The sequence below is a fragment of the Procambarus clarkii genome, chromosome 10 (genome assembly GCF_040958095.1).
Source record: "Procambarus clarkii isolate CNS0578487 chromosome 10, FALCON_Pclarkii_2.0, whole genome shotgun sequence".
Lineage (NCBI taxonomy): Eukaryota > Metazoa > Arthropoda > Malacostraca > Decapoda > Cambaridae > Procambarus > Procambarus clarkii.
The window spans coordinates 36,457,895-36,478,839 of NC_091159.1; the positions used below are offsets into that span (position 1 = coordinate 36,457,895).

General features: G+C 42.9%; 1 protein-coding gene across 5 annotated transcripts in view; it reads left to right on the forward strand.

Annotated features, from left to right (window-relative positions):
• Positions 1–20,945, forward strand: part of LOC123745526 (slit guidance ligand) — a 918,311-nt gene that overhangs the window by 878,709 nt on the left and 18,657 nt on the right. For 4 of the 5 annotated variants that reach the window (XM_069321856.1, XM_045726133.2, XM_069321857.1 and 1 more), the window contains 3 exons: positions 1,161–1,384; positions 9,338–9,511; positions 18,325–18,444. In XM_069321856.1, coding sequence (XP_069177957.1) covers positions 1,161–1,384; positions 9,338–9,511; positions 18,325–18,444 — 518 coding nt within the window. The remainder of the gene's footprint in view (positions 1–1,160; positions 1,385–9,337; positions 9,512–18,324; positions 18,445–20,945) is intronic. The other variant, XM_069321858.1, reaches the window with a different exon arrangement.

Here is a 20,945-nt window from a genome sequence, read left to right on the forward strand (position 1 = left end):
GTCCAAGTAAAATGTCGTACATCAATTAAAATTTTACGATGAATTTGATGACGTATACCAAAAAATTTGTACTCTGGGGCAGTCATACACCAAGATACCACTGTAATTATATGCAGCACTGTGTTATCTAGATTTAGAAGATGTACTTGTTAATTACTTGTATTTATAAAAAAAAGAGTTGTGGCTGGGGTGAACAGGTGTTATAGCCACATAAAAATTTATATCTTGCCATTAGAGCTGTGAGTTTAATATTAGTAAATTTTAACATTAAAGTATGATGATAAGACAATTTGAAGGATAACTTATGTCCTGTAACTGCCAGTAAATATCCTCTAAGCTGATGTGTAACATTGTTAGTGTTTATTTTGGGGAATTTTTGGATTTTGACCAAATATATACATATACACAGTCTTGGAGAAAGTCCTCTATTATATTCTGCTAATTAGCACAGAATATCCCAAAGAAATAAGTTTAGAGTGTAAAATTATCTTAAATTTAGTTTTTAATATTTTACAGTGTTTGAAAAATTCTTACTTTAGTGTCCAACAGGATATTGTGCACAATATCCTGTTAGACACTATTTCTGTGGATGATGGAAAAGGTAGAAAAGTTGTAAAAATGGTAGAAATACTATGTTAATGATGCAAATAGGAGAAAAGTGGAGAACAGTAAACAAGGGTTACAGAAAAAATGGTTTGATTCATTAGGTGCGAGATGCACAGCTTGGGAGGGGGAAGCCTCATGCCACTTTTGTTGCCCCATAAAATATGGAAGTAAATGGCAAGATATGGCTGTTCCCACAAGCATACAGGTCAAGCATAAGATCAAACTGAAATGCTTATTTTGAATGTGTGGTTATTCACACTGTCAAGAAAGAAAATAAGCTTGAAGTGGCAATGAGAAATTTTGTGAGACAGCTTAAACAATTTGAATTTTTGCCAAGAAAGTCCAATTTATTGAGACAGCATTGGTAATCCAAACCTGCTGATCCAGTTTACCCAAGTTTTCTAATTAATTCTTTTCAGACCATTAAAGTTCCACTGTAAACTTAATTATAAACCATGCTTTCAGAAAAATAATTACTGTAATCAGTATTTACTTGAAGTTACTTGCTTTTGAACTTACAGGCTTGCTTTTAATAAGAAAATTCTTATTCACAGCTATGAACTTGTTAGTGATGAATCTGAACACACAGTCGAGTTACTTTCTGAACGTCAAAATTTCACCCTTCGTGTTGATGGTGGCATTGCACGTTCCATGGTCAATGATGGAGAGCAAGAGTATCTGGAAGTAGATACCCCAATATTCCTGGGTGGTGTTCCTGCAGATGTGGCCAGACATGCTCAAACTCACTGGCACCTCAGGAATTCTACAAGTTTTAGAGGTAATACAGAACATTTCCCATCATTGTGGTGTGAATAACTTAAATCTTAATACAGTAAAGGAATGACTCACATTACCTATAGAGCCAATAAACCTTATACTGGCCTTTTGATTATTACATATAATTTTGCTGTGTTGATTTGAATATTTGATAACTCACTTTTTCTGGGGGGAGCCCCATCGGCTCCCCAGAGCTATACCAGGCTGATATGCTAATGTCAGACTTTGGCATCAGTCATGTGTATGGAGTTCTTAGGGGCCTACTGGGGACCACGGCCAGAACCTGGCCCCCTCGGAGAGGCAAGGGAAGCAATGGCCTATAGAAACCCCCGTGTGGTTGGAAGCATTCTATGTCTGCCATCGACTGGGTCAAACATCCAGAAAGGTAAGCATCTCAAAACAAACCCCTATTCTGGTAAAATTGCTACCAAAAGCCGAACTAGTGGATAGAACTCCCCAACAGAAAACAAGCAAACAAGTATGACATCACAAGTCACCGCACTTCTGTCTGTGAAGCTCCCATTAAGAGGTCTGAGGGAGCCCCAGATCTCTCATGCCGGCTATCCACCCATCAGTTCTTCGGCTGATGCTAAAGGCACTGGTTGTGTGCTCCGGCTCCAGTGGTTGTTTCAGCGCTCTGCCTAGAGTGTGGTGTCTGTCTTCTAGGTGGTGTGTGAGCTGGGAGTGAGTCTCCAGTATTCGGGCTGCATGTGCCTAGGGTTGCCTTCCCTAGGTGCCCTGTAAGTACTGCCCTTGGAGCTTGGGGTTACCTTACACGAGTTCCTTGAGTCCTGCTTCTGCTAGGCCGTCTACTTTTTGGTTTTCGGCCGCCCTTTGTGTGATGGGGGGTTCTGTCTTCCGTGTTTGCCTTAGGATAAGGGGCAGTTTGCACTGGTAGGGGCGCAGGGTACTGCGCAGCTTACTTTCAACAATCATAGCGGCTGGCTCTGTTCTGCCTTGGTACGTTGTCCTCTTGCAGGGGTTTTCTTTTTCCTTTTTGTTTGTCTACCTGGTGGGGGTCTGCCTTTGGTTCTTGCCCCCTTTGTACTGGATTCTTTTCCTTCTTCCGGCGGTTTTCCCTGCTAGGTCCCCGTGAGAGTACACATCCCGGGGTTTAGTTCTTAGAAGGTTGTTTGATACACATGGGCGCCGGTTAGCAGTACCCTGCCTGGGATTACCTGAGCATGAGTTCTCTTATAGTAAACACTCAGAACCCTGGGAAACCCCTAGGGGGAGCGTGGGCCCGGAGTCCCTGCCCCCCTCGCTTTGTGCGAGTTTGAGGGTTACTCTGTCCCCTTGTCTCAGGGTGACACTCACTGTTTTGCCTCCGTCAGCTGCCTGTGGGATCGGTGACACCTTCGGCCCGGGTGAAGCTAGGCAGCTGGCACGGTGAGGTCCAGGGGGTCTGGTTTCCACTTCGGAGGGCTTGGGTCACTCAGTGCTCTACCATTCAGCTCTGTTCAGACTGTTCTCTGGCGGTTCTTGCCAGAACCACAGGGTTTCTCTTAGGTGTTGACCTTTGGGGTTGGTTCCGTAGTGGCTCGTTTGCTGGATTCTCGGGGTTTGGCTAACCGTGAGGTTCATGTCCGGGGTGTGTCCTGCGTCCTGGCGGACAGCTGTCTCGGTTCATTCCTCTGTTCGCAGATTGGCCAGTCGTCGCCGACTCGTTTTGTTGGCTCTGTCGGACGTATGGACTCCTGGCCGTGGACGTCTTCGAGTCGGCGTGGTCTAGGCGTCGCCCATTCTATGTGGCGCCCTTACCCACCTGCGAGGCATTCACGGTGGATGCTTTTCGGCAGGACTAGTCGAGGTGGGGCAATCTGTTCCTCTTCTCCCGATCCAGCTGTTGCTTCGGGTTCTGGCTCGGTTGCAGCCCATTCCCACGAAAGCAGTCCTTATGGTTCCTTGATGGCCGGCCCAGCCTTATTTTCAGACGCTGCTTAATAGGTGTCCGAACCCAGGGCGTTTTCCCGCGGCTCCGCCTCTTTCGGCAGGTCAAATCGGTCCTGTACGTGATTGGTTCGGCCTTCTCCTTGGCTCTTCGCGTCTGGTATTTTGACGCGGGTATCACCATCTCTGTGGTGTTCAGGTGGCTTTGTTGACGGTGTCCCACCTGCGAGCTTCATCTTGGCGAGAGTATGACGTTTCGTACGCTTTCTCGTGTTTTGTTTCACCTCCGGCCTGCTCATGCGTCGCCTGAGCCGTCCTGGTCCTTGATCAGGGTGCCTTATCTTTTCCTCAGTTTGTGGTAGCCACTTCGGTTCAGGTTTCTGCTCTTTGGTACTGGTGGTAGATTTGTACATGTGCAGCCTTTCTCCATCCTGACGATGGTCGAGACGGCTGCTTTCCGGAGGGGTTCTTGGGTTATTGATGCTTGATTGGTTTGGTCAGGGGTGCGTCCTGTGTTGTCCGGTTGTGCTTTTTGCCGTTGCCTGCGTACCGTGTCTGGAGATGCGCTGTAGTTGATCCGGTTCCCCTCATTCCCTGTTTTCAGGGCTCGGGTCTCCCAGGTCGTCTGCAGAGTTTTTCATTCTTCCAGCCTGCGGTCTGTCTTTGCGCCTGTGCTGTTCAGACATTTGTGGCATTGCTGCTGTGTTCGGGACGTCTAATGCTCATTTCGGGCGCAGGGATTTGAGGGTCGCACAGGTTCTTGGCCGCCCATTCTTTATGCACGTCTGCTCCTGTGCGTTCTTGTTGCCTTGGGTCACAGGTTGCAACCTGTTGTCTTGGCTTCGCGTTGCAGAGTTTGTGGCGGCCGCCTCCCGGGTTGGCCCTTTCTTTTCCTTCTCTTTGGGTATGAAGATCCAGGGAGCCGTAGGGGCTCCCCACAGAAAACCAGTGTTGAATGTAATGAAACGCCATTTTCTGGGTGAGCCCCGGAGGCTTCCTGGCAACCCTCCCTCCCACCGGTCGGCGGTTTTTTTCGCATTGGTTGAAGCTTAGCTTCCAAACTGAAGCTTGGCAACCGGCGCGGTAGGTCCGGGGCTCCCCCCTCCCCCTCTCGAGGCGGGGAGGGCTGCGCGGACGATCGGCGCGGCAGTAAAGTGTGATGTTTGCTTGTTTACTTGTTTCCTTGTGATTGTAGGGAGTTTCTACCTCTCTGTTCGGTTTTTTGTTTTAGTTTTTTACCATGTGGGGTTTGTTTTGTTATGCCTACCTTTCTGGGTGCCTAACCCGGTCGATGGCAGATAAGGAAAACCCCAACCACAAAGGGGTTTTCCAGGGCCATTGCTCCCTGAAACCTCTCTGAAGGGGCCAAGTTCTAGCGCTGGTCCCTGGTAGGTCTGAACTCCTTAACTAATGTCCCAGTCTAATATAACATACATTAGCCCAATAAGCTCCAGGGAGCCTCCGGGGCTCGCCCAGAAAATGGCGTTTCATTACATTCAACGCTGGTTTTTTATCTTTTTCAATTATTTTTTTTTTTTTGATTGCACGTAAGCCCATCTGTAAGGGTGCCAATTTTGGAGGAAATTGGTTAATGTCAACCTCAGTCACAGATGGCAGCACCTTAGACTTTATTATTTTCTTATTTATTTTCAAGTAACACAAAAATTCTTATAACTTGTTCATTTTTTATTCAATTTACATGAAACTTACACCTTATATGTAGAATGCTTGTCTCTAAAATCTGGGGCAAGCTTTGCTTCCTAAATCCATTTATTGATTTTATAATAGCAATAAACATGATATATTTACATAAATATTTGAGGGAACTTTGACTATTTGCATTAGGAAAACTAAAGATGTTTTGGAAAATATCTGGCCCCAGATCCTTTATTATTTGCTAATGTGACAGAAAAGTCTCATAGAATGATTATATCTGAAAGGTGTGGTTGTTTATAAACACTTGAAAATGTGTAATATTCGTTGAAAAAAATAAAAAAAAAATAAAAATCTCCCTTTCTATTTAGGCTGCAGTACTGAAACTTGGAACAATTGCAGCCCATTTCATATACAACTAGTCAAAATATTTTGGTTGACATTGAACAACTTAAATTTTCCAACCAATGCCCCCTTAAATTCATGTTTTCTCAGCCTGTGCATTTCCTGAAACTAGTATTGTTGGCCAGCGCAGTCCAGGGGATAATAACAACTCCAGTTCCCAGAATAGAAGGATTACAGAAAGGACACATGACCATATTTCTGTAGAAGACGTTATCTCAGGTACATCAATCGGGAATAAAGGTGACATGGTCAGGAGGTCAAAATGGATAAGAGGATTGGACTCAGGATAGCAGCCTCATTAGATGTTGAGATGTAAGTCTCATCCTAATCACACACTCAGACCTTGACAAAGCACTCGAGAGAGTGCAAAAAACTTGGTGTAAATTCTATATATAAATTTCACAAATATATAAGTGTGGGTTTTTATCCTATGTTATTACGTCTGTGAGAAGACATTACCATTGCAGTACAGTGGTACCTCGGTTTAAGAGTTTAATCTGTTCCTGGAGATAGCTCGTATTCCGAAAACTCGTAATCCGAAGCTAATTTCCCCATAAGAAATAATGGGAAATGAATTAATCCATTCCTGACTACCCAAAAACCTCATTTCAAACTAAATTTTATACCTAATTCATCTAAATAAACCTACAAAACTATGTTCAAGTTATTACTTACCTTGCTGTTGGCGTATGGAAGATGGTGAGGAGGAGGGAGGAGAAGAGGTGTTTACTGTTTGGAAGGGGAGTCCTCTTCTATTATAACATCAGGCAGTGAGGACTTCACTGGTGTGCACACTCTGGCACGTTTTGCCTGCATACCACTAAGACTTGCTTGTCTTACTAATAATCTGTCTAAAGACACTTCTTTTTCCCTACATTTTAACATTTGTCTGTAGTAAGACATCACATTGTCATTTAAAAGGTCAATGCAACGGCCTGTTACAGCTTTGTCTGGGTGAGTTTTTTCAATAGTGAATTTCCTAGTGAATTGAAAAGCTGTCAAACTTTTGCCTCATTTAAAAACAAAAACAAAAAGTACCTAATTTCATCTTCGTAGTTTCCTACACTGAGCTTTAAATTTGCTCTGTATCTAGTGTTACCCAATCTCCCAATCTTTATGTACTTAATCCAAACAACTTTATCATTGTGTTCATTGCTGTCTTCTTTTATGTGCTAGCCATATGCTGTATTGTGCCTACTAAGTTTTGTTAAACTACCATTCAAGCTGTCATTGCAATCATTCTGAGCTACCTATGTGCTTTAATATACCTACAATTTTTCTCTCATCTTTTAATTTTTTGTCATGCTATGTAACTGTTATCATTTTTGTAAATTATGCAAGTATTTACCTACTTATAAGTTTCTTAGATTAAAGACCTGGCCGAAACGCTGTGCGTACTAATGGCTTTACAAGAATGTTATTACTATGCTATGTATCCTCACAATCCCAATGTACCTTCTTATATATATATACAGTGACACCTCGACTAACGATTGCCCCTACTTATGATAATTTTGAGTTACGATGTAAATTTCATCGAAAAATGTGACTCGACATCCGATGGTGTCCTCGACTTACGATATTTGTTGGTACACGTTCGGGTCGACTGAGCGCATGGTTCCCGGTCACACGGCCAACCTGCCTCAGTTTACTACAGCTGCACGCTTAGTGACGATCGCGCCTATAAGAAATTTCGCTTTTGTGGTGATTTTTTGCATTTTGAACATTAAAGTAATTATTATATATCACGCCATGAGTCCCAGGAAAGTCGGTGGTAAGGCTCAACGTATGAGATCCCATGTAAGGATGACCATAGAGCAGAAACAAGAGATCATTCGTAAATATGAAGATGGTGTGTGGGTTGTTGGACTGGCTAGGCAGTACAACAAATCTCAGTTAACAATATCCACCATACTGGCTAAGAAAAAGGACATTATGGGTGCTAAAGTGATGCATCATTACGGACAAATGTTAAAACGAAGGGAAAAACAAATGTGTCTTGACAAATTTGTAGTGAGACAAACAAGCACTGAACCATAACCAGGTCCTAGTGGTATTCAGGCAAAATGTAGGAGAGAGAGTACCCCAGAGAAAACATCACTGCCTGATGTGATAATGGAAGAGGACTCCCCATCCAAACAGTAACAACTCTCCTCCTCTCCCCTCATCACCATCTTCCATATGCCATCAAGAGCCCTCCATAAAGGTAAGATAAAGTTAGGTACTGTATTGTAGTTAGAAAAAAACATTGTATTCAGTATAAAATGTATTTGTATGTTAATATTTTGGAGGGTGGGGAACGGATTAATTCAAATCCCTTTATTTCTTATGGGAAGTTGACCAGACCACACACTAGAAGTTGAAGGGACGACGACGTTTCGGTCCGTCCTGGACCATTCTCAAGTCGATTGAGATTGATTGAGATTGAGAATGATATACGATTGATAATCGTATTATATAATGATATGATAATCGTGATTGATAATGATATACGATTGAGAATTAATCTTCCCTTCTTATGGGAAAAATCGCTTCGTCTTACGATCCATCTCTGGAAACGGATTAGCATCGTAAGTCGAGGCTCCATTGTAAATAAATAAATAAATAAATAAATAACAAAACTTTGCAATTCTTCCCATACTTCGCACATTTTCTTAACATTTTAGCGTTATCACGGCGCTCGAGAGCGTTACCACTTTTTGTGTTGAGGTCGCACAGCAGACTCGCTCACAAGTCACGAGAAAAATATTTCTATAAACTCTATTTATTATGCGATAGACTTTGGGATAGTTTGAAAATGTCCGCCATGAAATTTCCGTTTTCTCTAATAGCCGCGTAGCCTATTTGGGAGAACGGCATAGCATTGCACCATCGAGGTAAGACCATTGTATTCTTGACATGACAAGTGTAATCGACATAGTTTTTTATTTGGTGCCGGTCTAACGCATCCTTGTGTGACATTTTATACTTATGTTCTTCTAGAACATTCTATTGCGAACACATTGGTACAAAAATGAAATACGTACATCGAAAATTAATGTCAGGACAGTGAAAAGAGTATACACTTTTCAGTGTTGCCACTCGATCGCTCGAAACACCGCACTATTTTCTTAGGTTGAACCTTACCACTGGCTTTCTTGGGACCCATGGCGAGATATATAATAACAACTTTTATGGTCAAATGACCAAAAATCCAACAAAACACTGAAAATCCGGGTGAAGAATTGACGTGGGATAGTCACTGGGCGCGAGGCACTGGTAAACTGAGGGGTGAGGGGCGACGATCGCCGTACCACCACGCGCTAGGTCGGCCTGTACGCGTATCAACAAACTCGCCTTCCGAGGCGCATTTTCTCGTATTCCGAAAAACTCGTATTCTGAGACACTCGTATTCCGAGGTACCACTGTACAGTACTAATATTTGTCACCTTTCTTTAGGTGTCCCCAATTTACTTTACATTTAAAAACATCAGCTCTCTAGATATATAAAATGCATTGGAGGTTAAAACACATGCCCAAAATACTTTGAATACTAATCAAATCAAATCAAATGTTTATTCAGGTAAAAGTATATGCATACAAGGTGAGTTACAAACATTATTTATTTATTTATTTATATATATACAAGAAGGTACATTGGGATTGTGAGGATACATAGCATAGTAATTACATTCTTTTAAAGCCACTAGCATGCGCAGTGTTTCGGGCAGGTCATAATGTTGGATTTATAGATAGAGCTAGTACATACAATGCCTAAATCCACAAATATGCACAGCATTTCGGGCAAGGTGTAGGAGAAAAACAAACACTCGGATTAAAACTTAATTCTAATTGAGAGCTTTAATACTAGTGGCTTTATTAAAAGTGCACCTTAATGTAACAAATGAGTAACCAATGTACCATGTTCTTCTGTATTCTTTTTAATAATAATTATCATTATATGTATCTAAAACTATTAAAATAATTTTCATACACCAAAACACTTACACTTGCATACACTGTGCAGGCTGTATGAGTCGTGTGGAGATTAATGGTCGATTGCAAGATTTGGCTGAGAGTGAAAAGCAAAATAAAGTGGTACCAGGCTGTGGAGACTCTGAGCAGAGAGACCAAGGTGCCATCAGACTCATTGAACGGACTACACCAGCAGTCAGGGTTTCCAAAGCAAAGAAGACAAGAGGTACTGTGAAAAGCTTGATAAATATTTAATTTCATATTCCCATAAATATATATTTATTTTAATTCCAATATATTCTGAAATTACATAAATATCACCAATTATATTGTTTCTCCAATATCGAAAGTTATTACTTGTATAAAATTATAATATTCAGTAAGTTTTGCTATTGTTATAAATTTTTTAGTGATAAATCCTGTTGAATGGGTAAAGTCTTAGATCAGTGGTTTTCTGAACTCTACTGAGAATCTCTCTCTCATAGCAGGATTTAAGGGACCTAATTATTATCTGTAATTTGTATAGATTTAATCTGTTAACAATGAACTAAAACCTCCCTGTTGCATTGACTATCACATTCTACTGACTGGACAAATACTGTGCAGTATGAAGTACCATTGTTGTATTTTCATCAGTTTATCTCTGCATCAGTTTTCTTCTAGCAATCTGCATAGTGATAGTGTTTCTGCAACCCGTCTTCTGTGATAGTTCATTGCATTGCATTTTGACATTTAAATCCCTGAATGCCAAAAATTGATGTACTAAAATCATAGCGGGGTTGCAAAATTGACATGATGTCCTGTTTTCTATTACTGGGTCCTAGGTTAGGTTAGGGCAATTTAGTACATCAGTTTAGTGATGTCAATGCTCGAGAGGATAGGCTGATTTCTCAGTTGTTTCAGGATTGCCATCTCATACTTAATACTTGTATAGTTCATATTGAACTATACAAGACAATATGTACTTGTCTTGTATAGTTCAATTTAGGAAAAGCCTCTTCTTTTAAGTTTTGTCTGGATTTAACATGTCCTGTTTTCCTTGAGCTGTTTCATCTTTGACCATATTTTCAGGAGCCATTATTGTAGGACAAGGTGTTAGAAATCTTATCCTCCCCATGTTTCAGGAAGTCATCACATTAGTGACTAGCATGCTGTTTGTCAAATACATGAATACTTAGTTTTTGGCAGACAGTATCATCTTGTCAAACAGCAAATGCCTTTGTCATTTCATATCAATAATGAATTCTCTGCCTTTTGTCAGGGGCTCCTCTCAGAGAAATGCCTGGTGTCTATTTCACCCTCTTTCAACTTTTTGACTGAGGGTGAAATCCAGGACATTATTATTTCTGGTCCGTTATTTTATTTCAATGCTATTTACAGGCTGCAAAAAGATCACCAGCTTGGGTTTTCTTTTCTTTTAAGTCCTTGTTTAATGCTTTTATCTTTACATAGCTAGTTCCTAATTGGGATGCCATGGTGAGTAAGCTGAAGGCTATAAACCTAAAATAAATCAATGAGAGTATTGAAATGCTTCATTATGGGTTGTATCTCTGTAGCTTTGCTTTCTCATCCTGGTGTCTGTTACTCTTACCTTAGGAGTGTTGACGTTCAATTGAGAGCTCAATCTGTTGTATGCTCTTTTGAAACTTAGTACAGTATTTCTTTGAATGGTCTGGGTATTCTAGCTTTCTGGCTATTTCAGATATTGACATTGGAAGGTTTTTATTTCAAAATCTTTATTCGTTGTAACTCTGATGAGCTTCTACATTTCTTTGGTGACCAGGCTGAGGAAAAAGGGAATGGAGTGTTACTTGGTTACTGTAAATTGTGCATCTGCATCCTTTTCCATCATTCTTAACCTGGTGTTTGATGCCCGATTTTTGTCATGGTCATCTTGTCCTTGTATCTTAGTTCATACACTCTGTCCATCTTTCCCCTATGTCCTCAGGCCATGTTTTGTCTTATTTTTCCTGGACTGTACTACATGCATCTGTTTTCTGGGGGGAGCCCCTTTGGCTCACCAGAGTTATCCAGGCTGATATGTATCTCTTTAGAATTTGGCATCAGTCGATGTGGGTGGAGTTCTAGTCCTACCGGGTACCAACGAGCCAGAACCTGGCCCCCTCAGAGAGGCACGAGGAGCAATGGCCTACAGAAATGCACATGTGATTTGGAACATTTTATATCTGCCATCGACCAGGTCAGGCACCCAGAAAGGTAAGCGCCCCAAAACAAACCCCTATTCAGGTTAAAAACAACGGAAATAAACAAACGAGTGGACAGAACTTCCCAAATGAAAACAAACAAGCAAGCATGAAGTCACACGAGCCACGCTGCATGTTCTGCACAGCTTCCCCCTCCCCGGGAGGAGGAAGAAGGGGGAAGCCCCAGACCCCCGCGCCGGCAATCCACACCCCAGTTCTTCAGCTGATGAGAACGACATGGTCGTATGGCTCCAGCTCCAGACTCTTGTGTTGTGCTGTCCTTTGGTTCAATACTGCTCTTACGGTGGCGTGCAAGCTGGGAGTAATATTCACAAGTACTCAGGCTGCATGTACTTAGGGTCACCTTCCCTGAGTGCCCTGTAAGGACTGCCCTTGGGGCTTAGGGTTCTTTTCCACAAGTCACCTTAGGTCTACCTCTGTTGGTCTTTTGCTGCTCGGCGATTGACCGCCCTGAGGGTTTTGGGGGGTTTCCACCCTTGTCTATGTTGGGGTAAGTGGTAGTTTTGAACTAGTAAGGGTGTGGGGTACTGCACAGCTAGTTTTTACCTATAATAGTGGCCGGCTCTGTTCCTTCTGGGTTCGCTGTCCTCTTCCGAGGTTTTACTTTTACTTTTTCTTTTTGCCTGGTGGGGGTGGGGGGTGGGTGGGGTCTGCCTTGGTGTCCCTTCCCCTGTTATATTAGGGTTTGACTTTCGGTTTGGTGGTACCCCATCCCCTGCTTTGCCCTCATGAGTGGACACGTCCCAGGGGTTCAGCATTAGCGGTTTGTTTGGTAGCATTGGGCGCCGGTTAGCAGTACCCTGCCTGGGGTTACCCTTAATAGAGGCAGTCTAGGGGCCCTGGGAAACCCCACCGGGGCACTCGGGTCTGATGGATGCGACCCCTGGGTCCCCTCTTGCTTTGTGCGAGTTTGAGGGTTGCTCTGCCCCTTGTCTCAGGACGATGCTCATTGTTTTTTGCCAACTCCCGGGATTGGGGAGGAGCTGCCTTGGGCCTCATTGGACCCTGCCTGGGCTTTCCGACCTTCAGAGCGGGGCTTACTGTTACATAGATTGGGGTTTTCCTTTCCCCCTTCTGCATACGAGTTGGATTTGGGTTTGGCTTCTCCCCTAGTTCGGTTCCATGTCCCTGTGGATCCTTCGGTTCCGTCCTTCCAGAGGTTTTGGCCTCCTTCATCTCTCCTACCTAGGTGCGGGCGGCCCTTGCAGCTTATCTTCTGCGCGACCCGGAGTATGCCTTTATATTGGATTCGTTTTCTTTCAGGTTTGGATCTTCGTCTCCATACTGGGTTCGTTATGAGGTTCCGGATTTGTCCTGGCTGGCAGACTGCCCGTTGTTGTCATTGAATGCTTGGGGCACTTTCTGTCGTACCCGCATGCTTGAGTGTCACGAGGCATTGACTGTGGTCCTGGGGCCAGATTCACGAAAGCACTTACGCAAGCACTTACGAACCTGTACATCTTTTCTCAATCTTTGGCGGCTTTGTTTACAATTATTAAACAGTTAATGAGCTCCGAAGCACCAGGAGGCTGTTTATAACAATAACAACAGTTGATTTGGCAAGTTTTCATGCTTGTAAACTGTTTAATAAATGTAACCAAAGCCGTCAAAGATTGAGGAAAGGTGTACACCTTCGTAAGTGCTTGCCTAAGTGCTTTCGTGAATCTGGCCCCAGGTTTACCTGGGGAGGGTTGACTTGGAGCACCTTAATGAGTGTATTTTCGCTCCGGCCCTTCTGCAGGATGTTGGCGCGCTTCAGCTTCATGTGCAGGTTCCTTCCTTGTCAGCTGCGCTTGTGGCTGAGGACTCACGCTCGTGACTTGCTGGCTTCGATCCTGCATTTCCTTCCCCTTTCCCCCCTGGAGCTGTCTTTGGATTGGCTTGTGGAAGATGTTGAGGCACTTGAGGCCATTCCTGGGTCTGGTGCCTTGGTCTCAGCTGCTCGTGTGTCATCTGCGCTTTTGAAGCCGTTTGTGCCGATCTTGCGGGATGCGCTGTCACAGTTTTTCGCTGCGCATCTCGCGTGTCAACAGGTTGTGCTTGCTTCTTCCTTGGAATCTGCTTGGGCGGGCCCTGGCTCTTAGTTTATCTTCGCCCTTTTGTCTTTTACTGTTTACGGACTCTGCAGTCGAGCAGTATATGCAGACGGCTTCAACCAGCTGCCATCCGATGTCCGACTTGTTGGTTCTCCGGGAGTCCTGGGTGGGTTCTTCCCAGAAGGGTCGTGCCAGGGCTCAGGGTTCCGCTCGTCAAGGTAGGCCACAGATGTCAGTTTCGGAGCAGGTGCCGCCTTCGGAACCATCTGTATCTGGTCGGCACCGTACTTGCTCTGTGCGCAGGTCGGGTTCTCATAAGGGGCATCGGCCCTTTCGTGGTTCACCCCATTGATGGGGCAATGGGGCAGAGGCTTGCTCTGTTTGCTCATACCTGGTCTCACGTTTCGTGGGCGTTACGGGTCATTTTTTGCAGCCTGCAGTGGCGTTGGGTGGCTTCTCTTCCTTTGGGGGGTTTGGGGCTGGCAGGGCAGGCCACTTCTCCTGCGCTTTGTCAGGTCATCTCAGAGTGGGTGTGCTTGGGTGTGGTCTAAACGACGTCGTCTCTTAGGGGGTTTTCCCACCTGTTTCCAGTTCAGAAACAGGACTGTGCGGATCTGCGGTTCATTCTGGACTTGTCCCGTCTGAACCCCTGGATTTCTTGCCCCTCCTTTTGGATGACCACTCTGTCCCAGGTCCGGCTTCTAGTACTTAGTTTTTATCTTAAACTGGTTGGGAGAGGTATAGTCTTTAATATAATTAGGAAGGTCATTCCACTTTCGAGGTCCCTTGATTTGTAATGCATTTCTAGTTTGACTAAGTCGTACTCTTGGAATATCAAATAGGTATTTGTTTCTGGTGTGGTGCTCATGGGATCTGTTACAACCTTCTAGGAAGCTTTTAAGGTCAGGATTGACATTACAGTTCAGCGTTTTATATATATAAAATACACATGAGAGGATGTGCAGGGACTTAATATCTAACATATTCAGAGATTTGAGTAAGGATACCGAGTGATGTCTGGGGCCAGAGTTAGATATTGTCCTAATAGCAGCTTTGTGTTGAGTAATTAGAGGACGTAAATGATTTTGGGTAGTAGAACCCCAAGCACAAATACCATAGTTGAGATACGGATAGATGAGAGAATAATAGTGTCACCAGGGCAGGGCGAGGTACATAATATCTGATCTTAGAAAGAATGCCAACAGTTTTTTAAACTTTTCTGTGGGGAGCCCCTACGGCTCCCTGGAGCTTATCGGGCTAATGTATGTTATGTTAGACCGGGACATTAGCTAAGGAGTTCAGACCTACCAGGGACCAGCGCCAGAACCTGGCCCCTTCAGAGAGGTTTCAGGGAGCAATGGCCCTGGAAAACCCCATATGGTTGGGGGTTTTCCTTATCTGCCATCGACCGGGGTTAGGCACCCAGAAAGGTAGGCGTAACAAAATAAACCCCACATGGTAAGAAACTACAACAAAAACCGAACAGAGAGGTAGAAAACTCCCTACAATCCCAAGGAAACAAGCAAACAAGCAAACATCACACTTTACTGCCGCGCCGATCGTCCGCGCAGCCCTCCCCACCCCGGGAGGGGGAGGGGGGAGCCCCGGACCTACCGCGCCGGCTGCCAAGCTCCAGTTCGGAAGCTAAGCTTCAACCAACGCGAAAAAACCGCCGACCGGTGGGAGGGAGGGTTTCCAGGGAGCCTCCGGGGCTCACCCAGAAAATGGCGTTTCATTACATTCAACGCTGTTTTTTTTTATATATTTAGAATGTGTCCCTGGAAATTCGGCTTGCAGGATCCTGTGGTCCTGGGTTCGATCCCGGGCGCCAGTGAGAAACAATTGGTAGAGTTTCTTTCACCCTATAACCCTGTTACCTAGCAGTAAATAGGTACCTGGGAGTTAGTCAGCTGTCACGGGCTGCTTCCTGAGGGTGGAGGCCTGGTCTAGGACCGGGCTACGGGGACACTAAAAAAAAACGAAATCAACTCAAGATAACCTCAAGATTGGTCCGGCCAGGGGTGCATCGTGTGTTGGTGTGTCCGGTTGCGGCCCTCCGCCATTATTTGTGCGTCACGACTTCTGTATTCGGGGAGGCGCTTTGGGTTGATCCAGTTTCCCTTCTTCCCTGTTCTCGGGTGCAGGTCTCTCAGGTCATACGACCGCAGGGTTATTAAATCTGGCCAGCCTACGGTCTCTACCCGTGGCATGACGTTCATAAGTTTGCTGCGCTTGCTGCCGTCTTTGGTAATACAGTATGTCCTGGGCTGACATTCGGGCACAAGGTTTTTGGCGGTTGAACAGGGTTCTGGCTGCACGCTACCTTGTTAATGTTCCTGGGCCTAGTCAGGCCTGTGTCGCTTTGGGTTGGCTGTTGCGGCCTGTTGTCTTGGGTTCGAGTTGAGATGTGAGCACCGACTGTCTCCCGGGTAAGTCCCCCTTTCATTTTTGTCTTTGGTGAAGTAGCTCCGGGGAGCCGAAGGGCTTCCCCCAGAAAACCAGCGTTGAATGTAATGAAACGCCGTTTTCTGGGTGAGTCCTGGAGGCTCCCTTTCAACCCTCCCTCCCTCCCTCCGGTTGGCAGTTTTCGCGAATTTTGACATCCAGCCGCAGATCTGGGGTGTGGATTGCCGGTGTGGGGGTCTGGGGCTCCCCCTTCCCCCTCCTGGGGAGGGGGGAGCTGCATAGAACATGTGGCGCGGCTCGTGTGATGTCATGCTTGTTTGCTCGTTTTCATTTGGGGAGTTCTGTCCACTCGTTTGTCTATTTTCGTTGTTTTTAACCAGAATAGGGGTTTGTTTTGAGGCGCTTCCTTTCTGGGTGCCTGTCGCGGTTGATGGCAGATATAGAATGCTCCAAATCATATGTGCATTTCTATAGGCCATTGCTCCTCATGCCTCTCTGTGGGTGGCCAGGTTCTGGTTCCTGGTCCCTGGTAAACCTAGAACTTCACCCACATTGACTGATGCCAAAGTTAGGGTTAATCATATCAGCCTGGATAACTCTGGAAAGCCTCTGGGACTCGCCCAGAAAGTGGCATTTCATTACATTCAACGCTGGTTTTTTGTTCCCTTTTACCTGAGCTTGCTTGGGTGGTCTTAAATCTTGGCCTTTTGATCTGATCTTGCTTACACTTAACCTCATTGGCACATAGAGAGACTGTAGTCACCTGGGAGACTTATGCCCAATTTTGGGAATAGCAAAGAGAGTCCTGATAAATAAAAGTTTACACATCCTATAATGGTGTCCCAGAGGGAAGTGAAAACAAGAGTTTAGAGTCAGAAGCTCCAGTGGTTTGTTGCAAAGGAAGTGTCAAGCCTTGTATAAATATCCATGGTAGCATAATTATGAGTTTGTAAGATTGTTAAAACCCATGACAGCAGAACTATAATAGTTGAAAACAGTTTTAGCTTTGCTTATTACCCTTTTAAAAGTTTATATAATAATCAAAGTAATGTTTGAGAAAGAGATTTAACAGATTAGTACCATTAGTGAAATGATGCAGAACTGGGTTTAAAACAATATTTATGGAAACTTTATACTGTAGTTAAATGGTAAGCAACCTAATGGAGAGCCTAAAAGTATAACTCAGTATTGTTAATACATTAAAATGTATTGAAAGATAACATTTCAGCCTACTATAAAACTTGAAATTAACAAATATAACTTTTAAAGCAAGCCTTCATTGGAGATTGAGTCCCACTACATTAATTCACTCCCATTAACCAGTACAGTCCCTGTGGTGTAGTGGTTAAGACGATCACCTGGCTTTTCAGGAGCACTTTGTCCTGGGTTCGTATCCTGGCCGGGGAGGATTTACTGGGCGCAAATCCTTAACTGTAGCCTGTTTAACTCAACAGTAAAATGGATACTTGGTTGTTAAACGATTTTTCGCGGGGTCGTATTCCAGGGAATATAAGATTAAGGACCTGCCTGAAATGCTATGCGTACTAGTGGCTGTACAAGAATGCAAGAACTCCTGTATATATATAAATAAAAAAAAATGATTACAGTGAAACATATATTCTAAAGCTATATTCTTTAGATAAAGAAATACAGTAGTAAGATCAGTGTGTGTCATCAGTTAAGCTGATTTTAACCAACTTAAGTCATTCACGTTGTAAATATTATTTCATTATCCAGAATATATTTAAATGTGTATGGGAAAAACAGTCCACCTAATTACTTATGATGGTAATAAGACCATTTTGACTTTTTTTATATACATATATTTATGGAACTTTTATGCTGCATTCAGTATTTTCAAATCATATACTTAATCAACAAATAATTTCCTAAGGTTATAACATGACCTTGTAATATTTTCTTTAGTTATTAGATAATAAGTTCTGTACAGTGCATGCATATTCTCTGCATTTATTGGAAGCAAAAATAATAATAATAATAATAATAACAATAATAATAATAATAATAATAATAATACTGTAATTAATAATAATAATGTTAAAAAATATAGTGGCTAAGTTCTATATGTAGTTCATAATTAAATATGAGCTATGCATATAAATTTGGAAAAACTTGCAATAATCTTAAAAATAATAAATATGTTCATTTAATTACAATAAGGATTTTATTGTTATATCATTAACATAGATAATATGTGCAAAAACGTTTGGGGTAATACAAGACTACTGCAGGTTAAAGCTATCAGTATTGGTGTTTTAATTAATGATGACCAGAAAGAAGTCGGTGATATTCCAGAATAAAGCAGAGCACTATTTGCAGTTTTTTAATAACTGAGTTTTTTTTTTGCTTAGGAGAAAATGATGCTTGTGCTGAACACCAGTGTGAAAATGGTCAGTGCCGTCCTCGTCAACATAGTGATGGTTATCGGTGTAGGTGCAAGAAAGGATGGAGTGGCAAGTTCTGTAACAAAGGTAACACAGTGCCATAGTACAGTATTTGTAATGCCCAGAAATCAAAGAAATTATAAATGAGAAGAAATCACATTTACATCATCACAGACATACTGTATGTTAATGTCAGGGTTACTTCTTCAGATGCCACCTTGAATCAAAACTTATATTAATTTTATGAAGTAAAGTTTTTGCTTTTGATTACACTTGGTTAAATGACCTTCCTCGGAGTATGAGACCTTTTTTCTGATAATTCTTGTCTCCATTACAGTCTCAAACTTAATTGAAGTTTCTGATTATTTAATGCTTTTTGCCTCTTTCACCTCTTGTTTTCCCTTGCAATACCATATTTTGTTAGTGGGGAAATGTGTGTAAATCAGGTATTTTTGGTAGATTCCCCGACATTCACTGTTCTCACCCAGCATCGAATGGGTACCTGGTTGTTAAATGATTTGGTGGGTCGTATTCTTGGGAAAAATTAGGATTAAGGCTTTGCCTGATATGCTATGCGTGCTAGTGGCTTTATAAGAATGTAAGAACTCTTGTATATATATTAACTGTACCATACAATACCTACTTGGCTGCTTTGTTTGTGACTATTAAAGCATTGGAGATAGATATTTTTAAATGACTTTGTGTAACTATCCAATGTAACCTATAAGGAGGGATAGCTTGAACATAAGGGCAGATCATTTGGATATCAATAAAACAAAGAATTAGAGTATCAAGTTTTATTCTGAATTACTACCGAGGAAACAAGGTAGTCGAGGAAAATAGTGAAAATAATAATACAGTGTCGAGGAAAACAGCAGCCCTCACTTGAATTTTAAGAACACCCAAGCATTCATGGGAAAGCCAGGAGGAAAAGGGCAGGAATAGGGGCAACCAACTGGCTGCCCAGAAAGGAACATTTCAGTTTTCTTAATATCCTTATTCTGGTAAAGGTCTCCTTAGTTGCTCTCCAACCCAACTACCTCACAGAGACAAAAAAGAACCAAATTAAAGACAACTTACTTGAGGTGTAAAACACTGAAGGGGAGACAGAATGGATTTGAAAGAAAAAGTATTAATACATGAAATTAAAAGGTACAGAACCCCCATGGAGGGCTTTGACTGCAGACCCAACAGAAAAAACAGACCCCAACAAGCAAAACAAGACAGCAACACACAAAAATGAGATTTAACGCCCAGAAACATCACACGAGACAGTGGCAAACATAAGGCCAAAATCCCCTACCAGACGGACCCCAGCAGCATTACAGCAGAATAAGAAAAAGCCTGCATGCTTCCAGGAAGTTATAGGCATGTTTGGACAAAAAGGGCAAGGGACAAAGTGCACCACAAGCTCAAAAAGTTAGACAGAGCCCAACTGCAAAGACAGAGCCCCAACCAAAAGGGCAAGGGGGAAAATTGCCAACAAAATTGAAAAGAATGGACAGGGCAAAGGTCAGAAATAAGTTAGCCCCCACCTGGGTGAAGGCAGAAAGATGAACCCCTCCTGGGGTGTCCATGGGTAACCCCAGAGTGGGAACTCACCGTAATAGGAAGTGACGCCTGGTCTACCCTGTTTACAGCCCCACAGGGGGCAAAAGTACACATTAGCTGTACAGCCAGAGGAAGAATAAAATGTTCCATGAATGCCAGACAAAACATGGTGACTTGAGATACAACCACAGGTAATGAGAAAAAACCATGACTAAGACCTTTTAAAAATGCTTGGATTAATAATATATCAATAAATGCATACAACTAGAATTCATCCCAGCACTCCTATAATAGTTACTCTAATCTTTTGCTGCACTGTATCCTGGTGTATGTTTCTACTGCTTGGAAGTATTTGTTGTTCTTGGCAATGCACTTTCTTTCTCAGCCGATTTTGTTAAGCATTAAACACTTGCTGTGGCATCTAACCACTAACTTCAATACCAGTCTTAAGCTCATCAGTGTACCTGACTGGCTGCTGCTGTTGGCTTTTGCAGCCTCACCAGCAATCTTAACATTACAAAGCTCTTGGCATTTAACAAAATTGTAGAATCAGCCCTTACTTGCCTTGAAAGTTTCTTTTGTTGATGTAAAATCACCTTGGACTAGGGCTTCACATATCTTGAAGGCCTTAGCAGAGATCACATTAAAATTCAGTATAATCAGCTGATTCTGCACATCAGCCCACATTTCCAATTTGCATTCTTGTTAATGGTACAAATACTAGACCTGGTAATCTTGCAATTGCAGCAGAGAGATGCAGTGTATTCACCATTCTTCAGCTTGCTATTTGATTTTGTTTGCAACATCAAAATTATCTTAGATTTCTTAATTTTTGCACTTTTTGATGCAGCAAGAGTTGCTGGACAGGCAACCAGGCCAAAGCCAGTAAATGACATACCCTGGACCATAGGAACAATGTAAACAAAGTGCAAAACTACCTATAACACATGGGGCAATGACGTACAACTGATACTACAAGGGTGTAGGCCTACAGCTGACGTCACTAAGACAGAGGTACAACTGCTGCCATAAGGGAA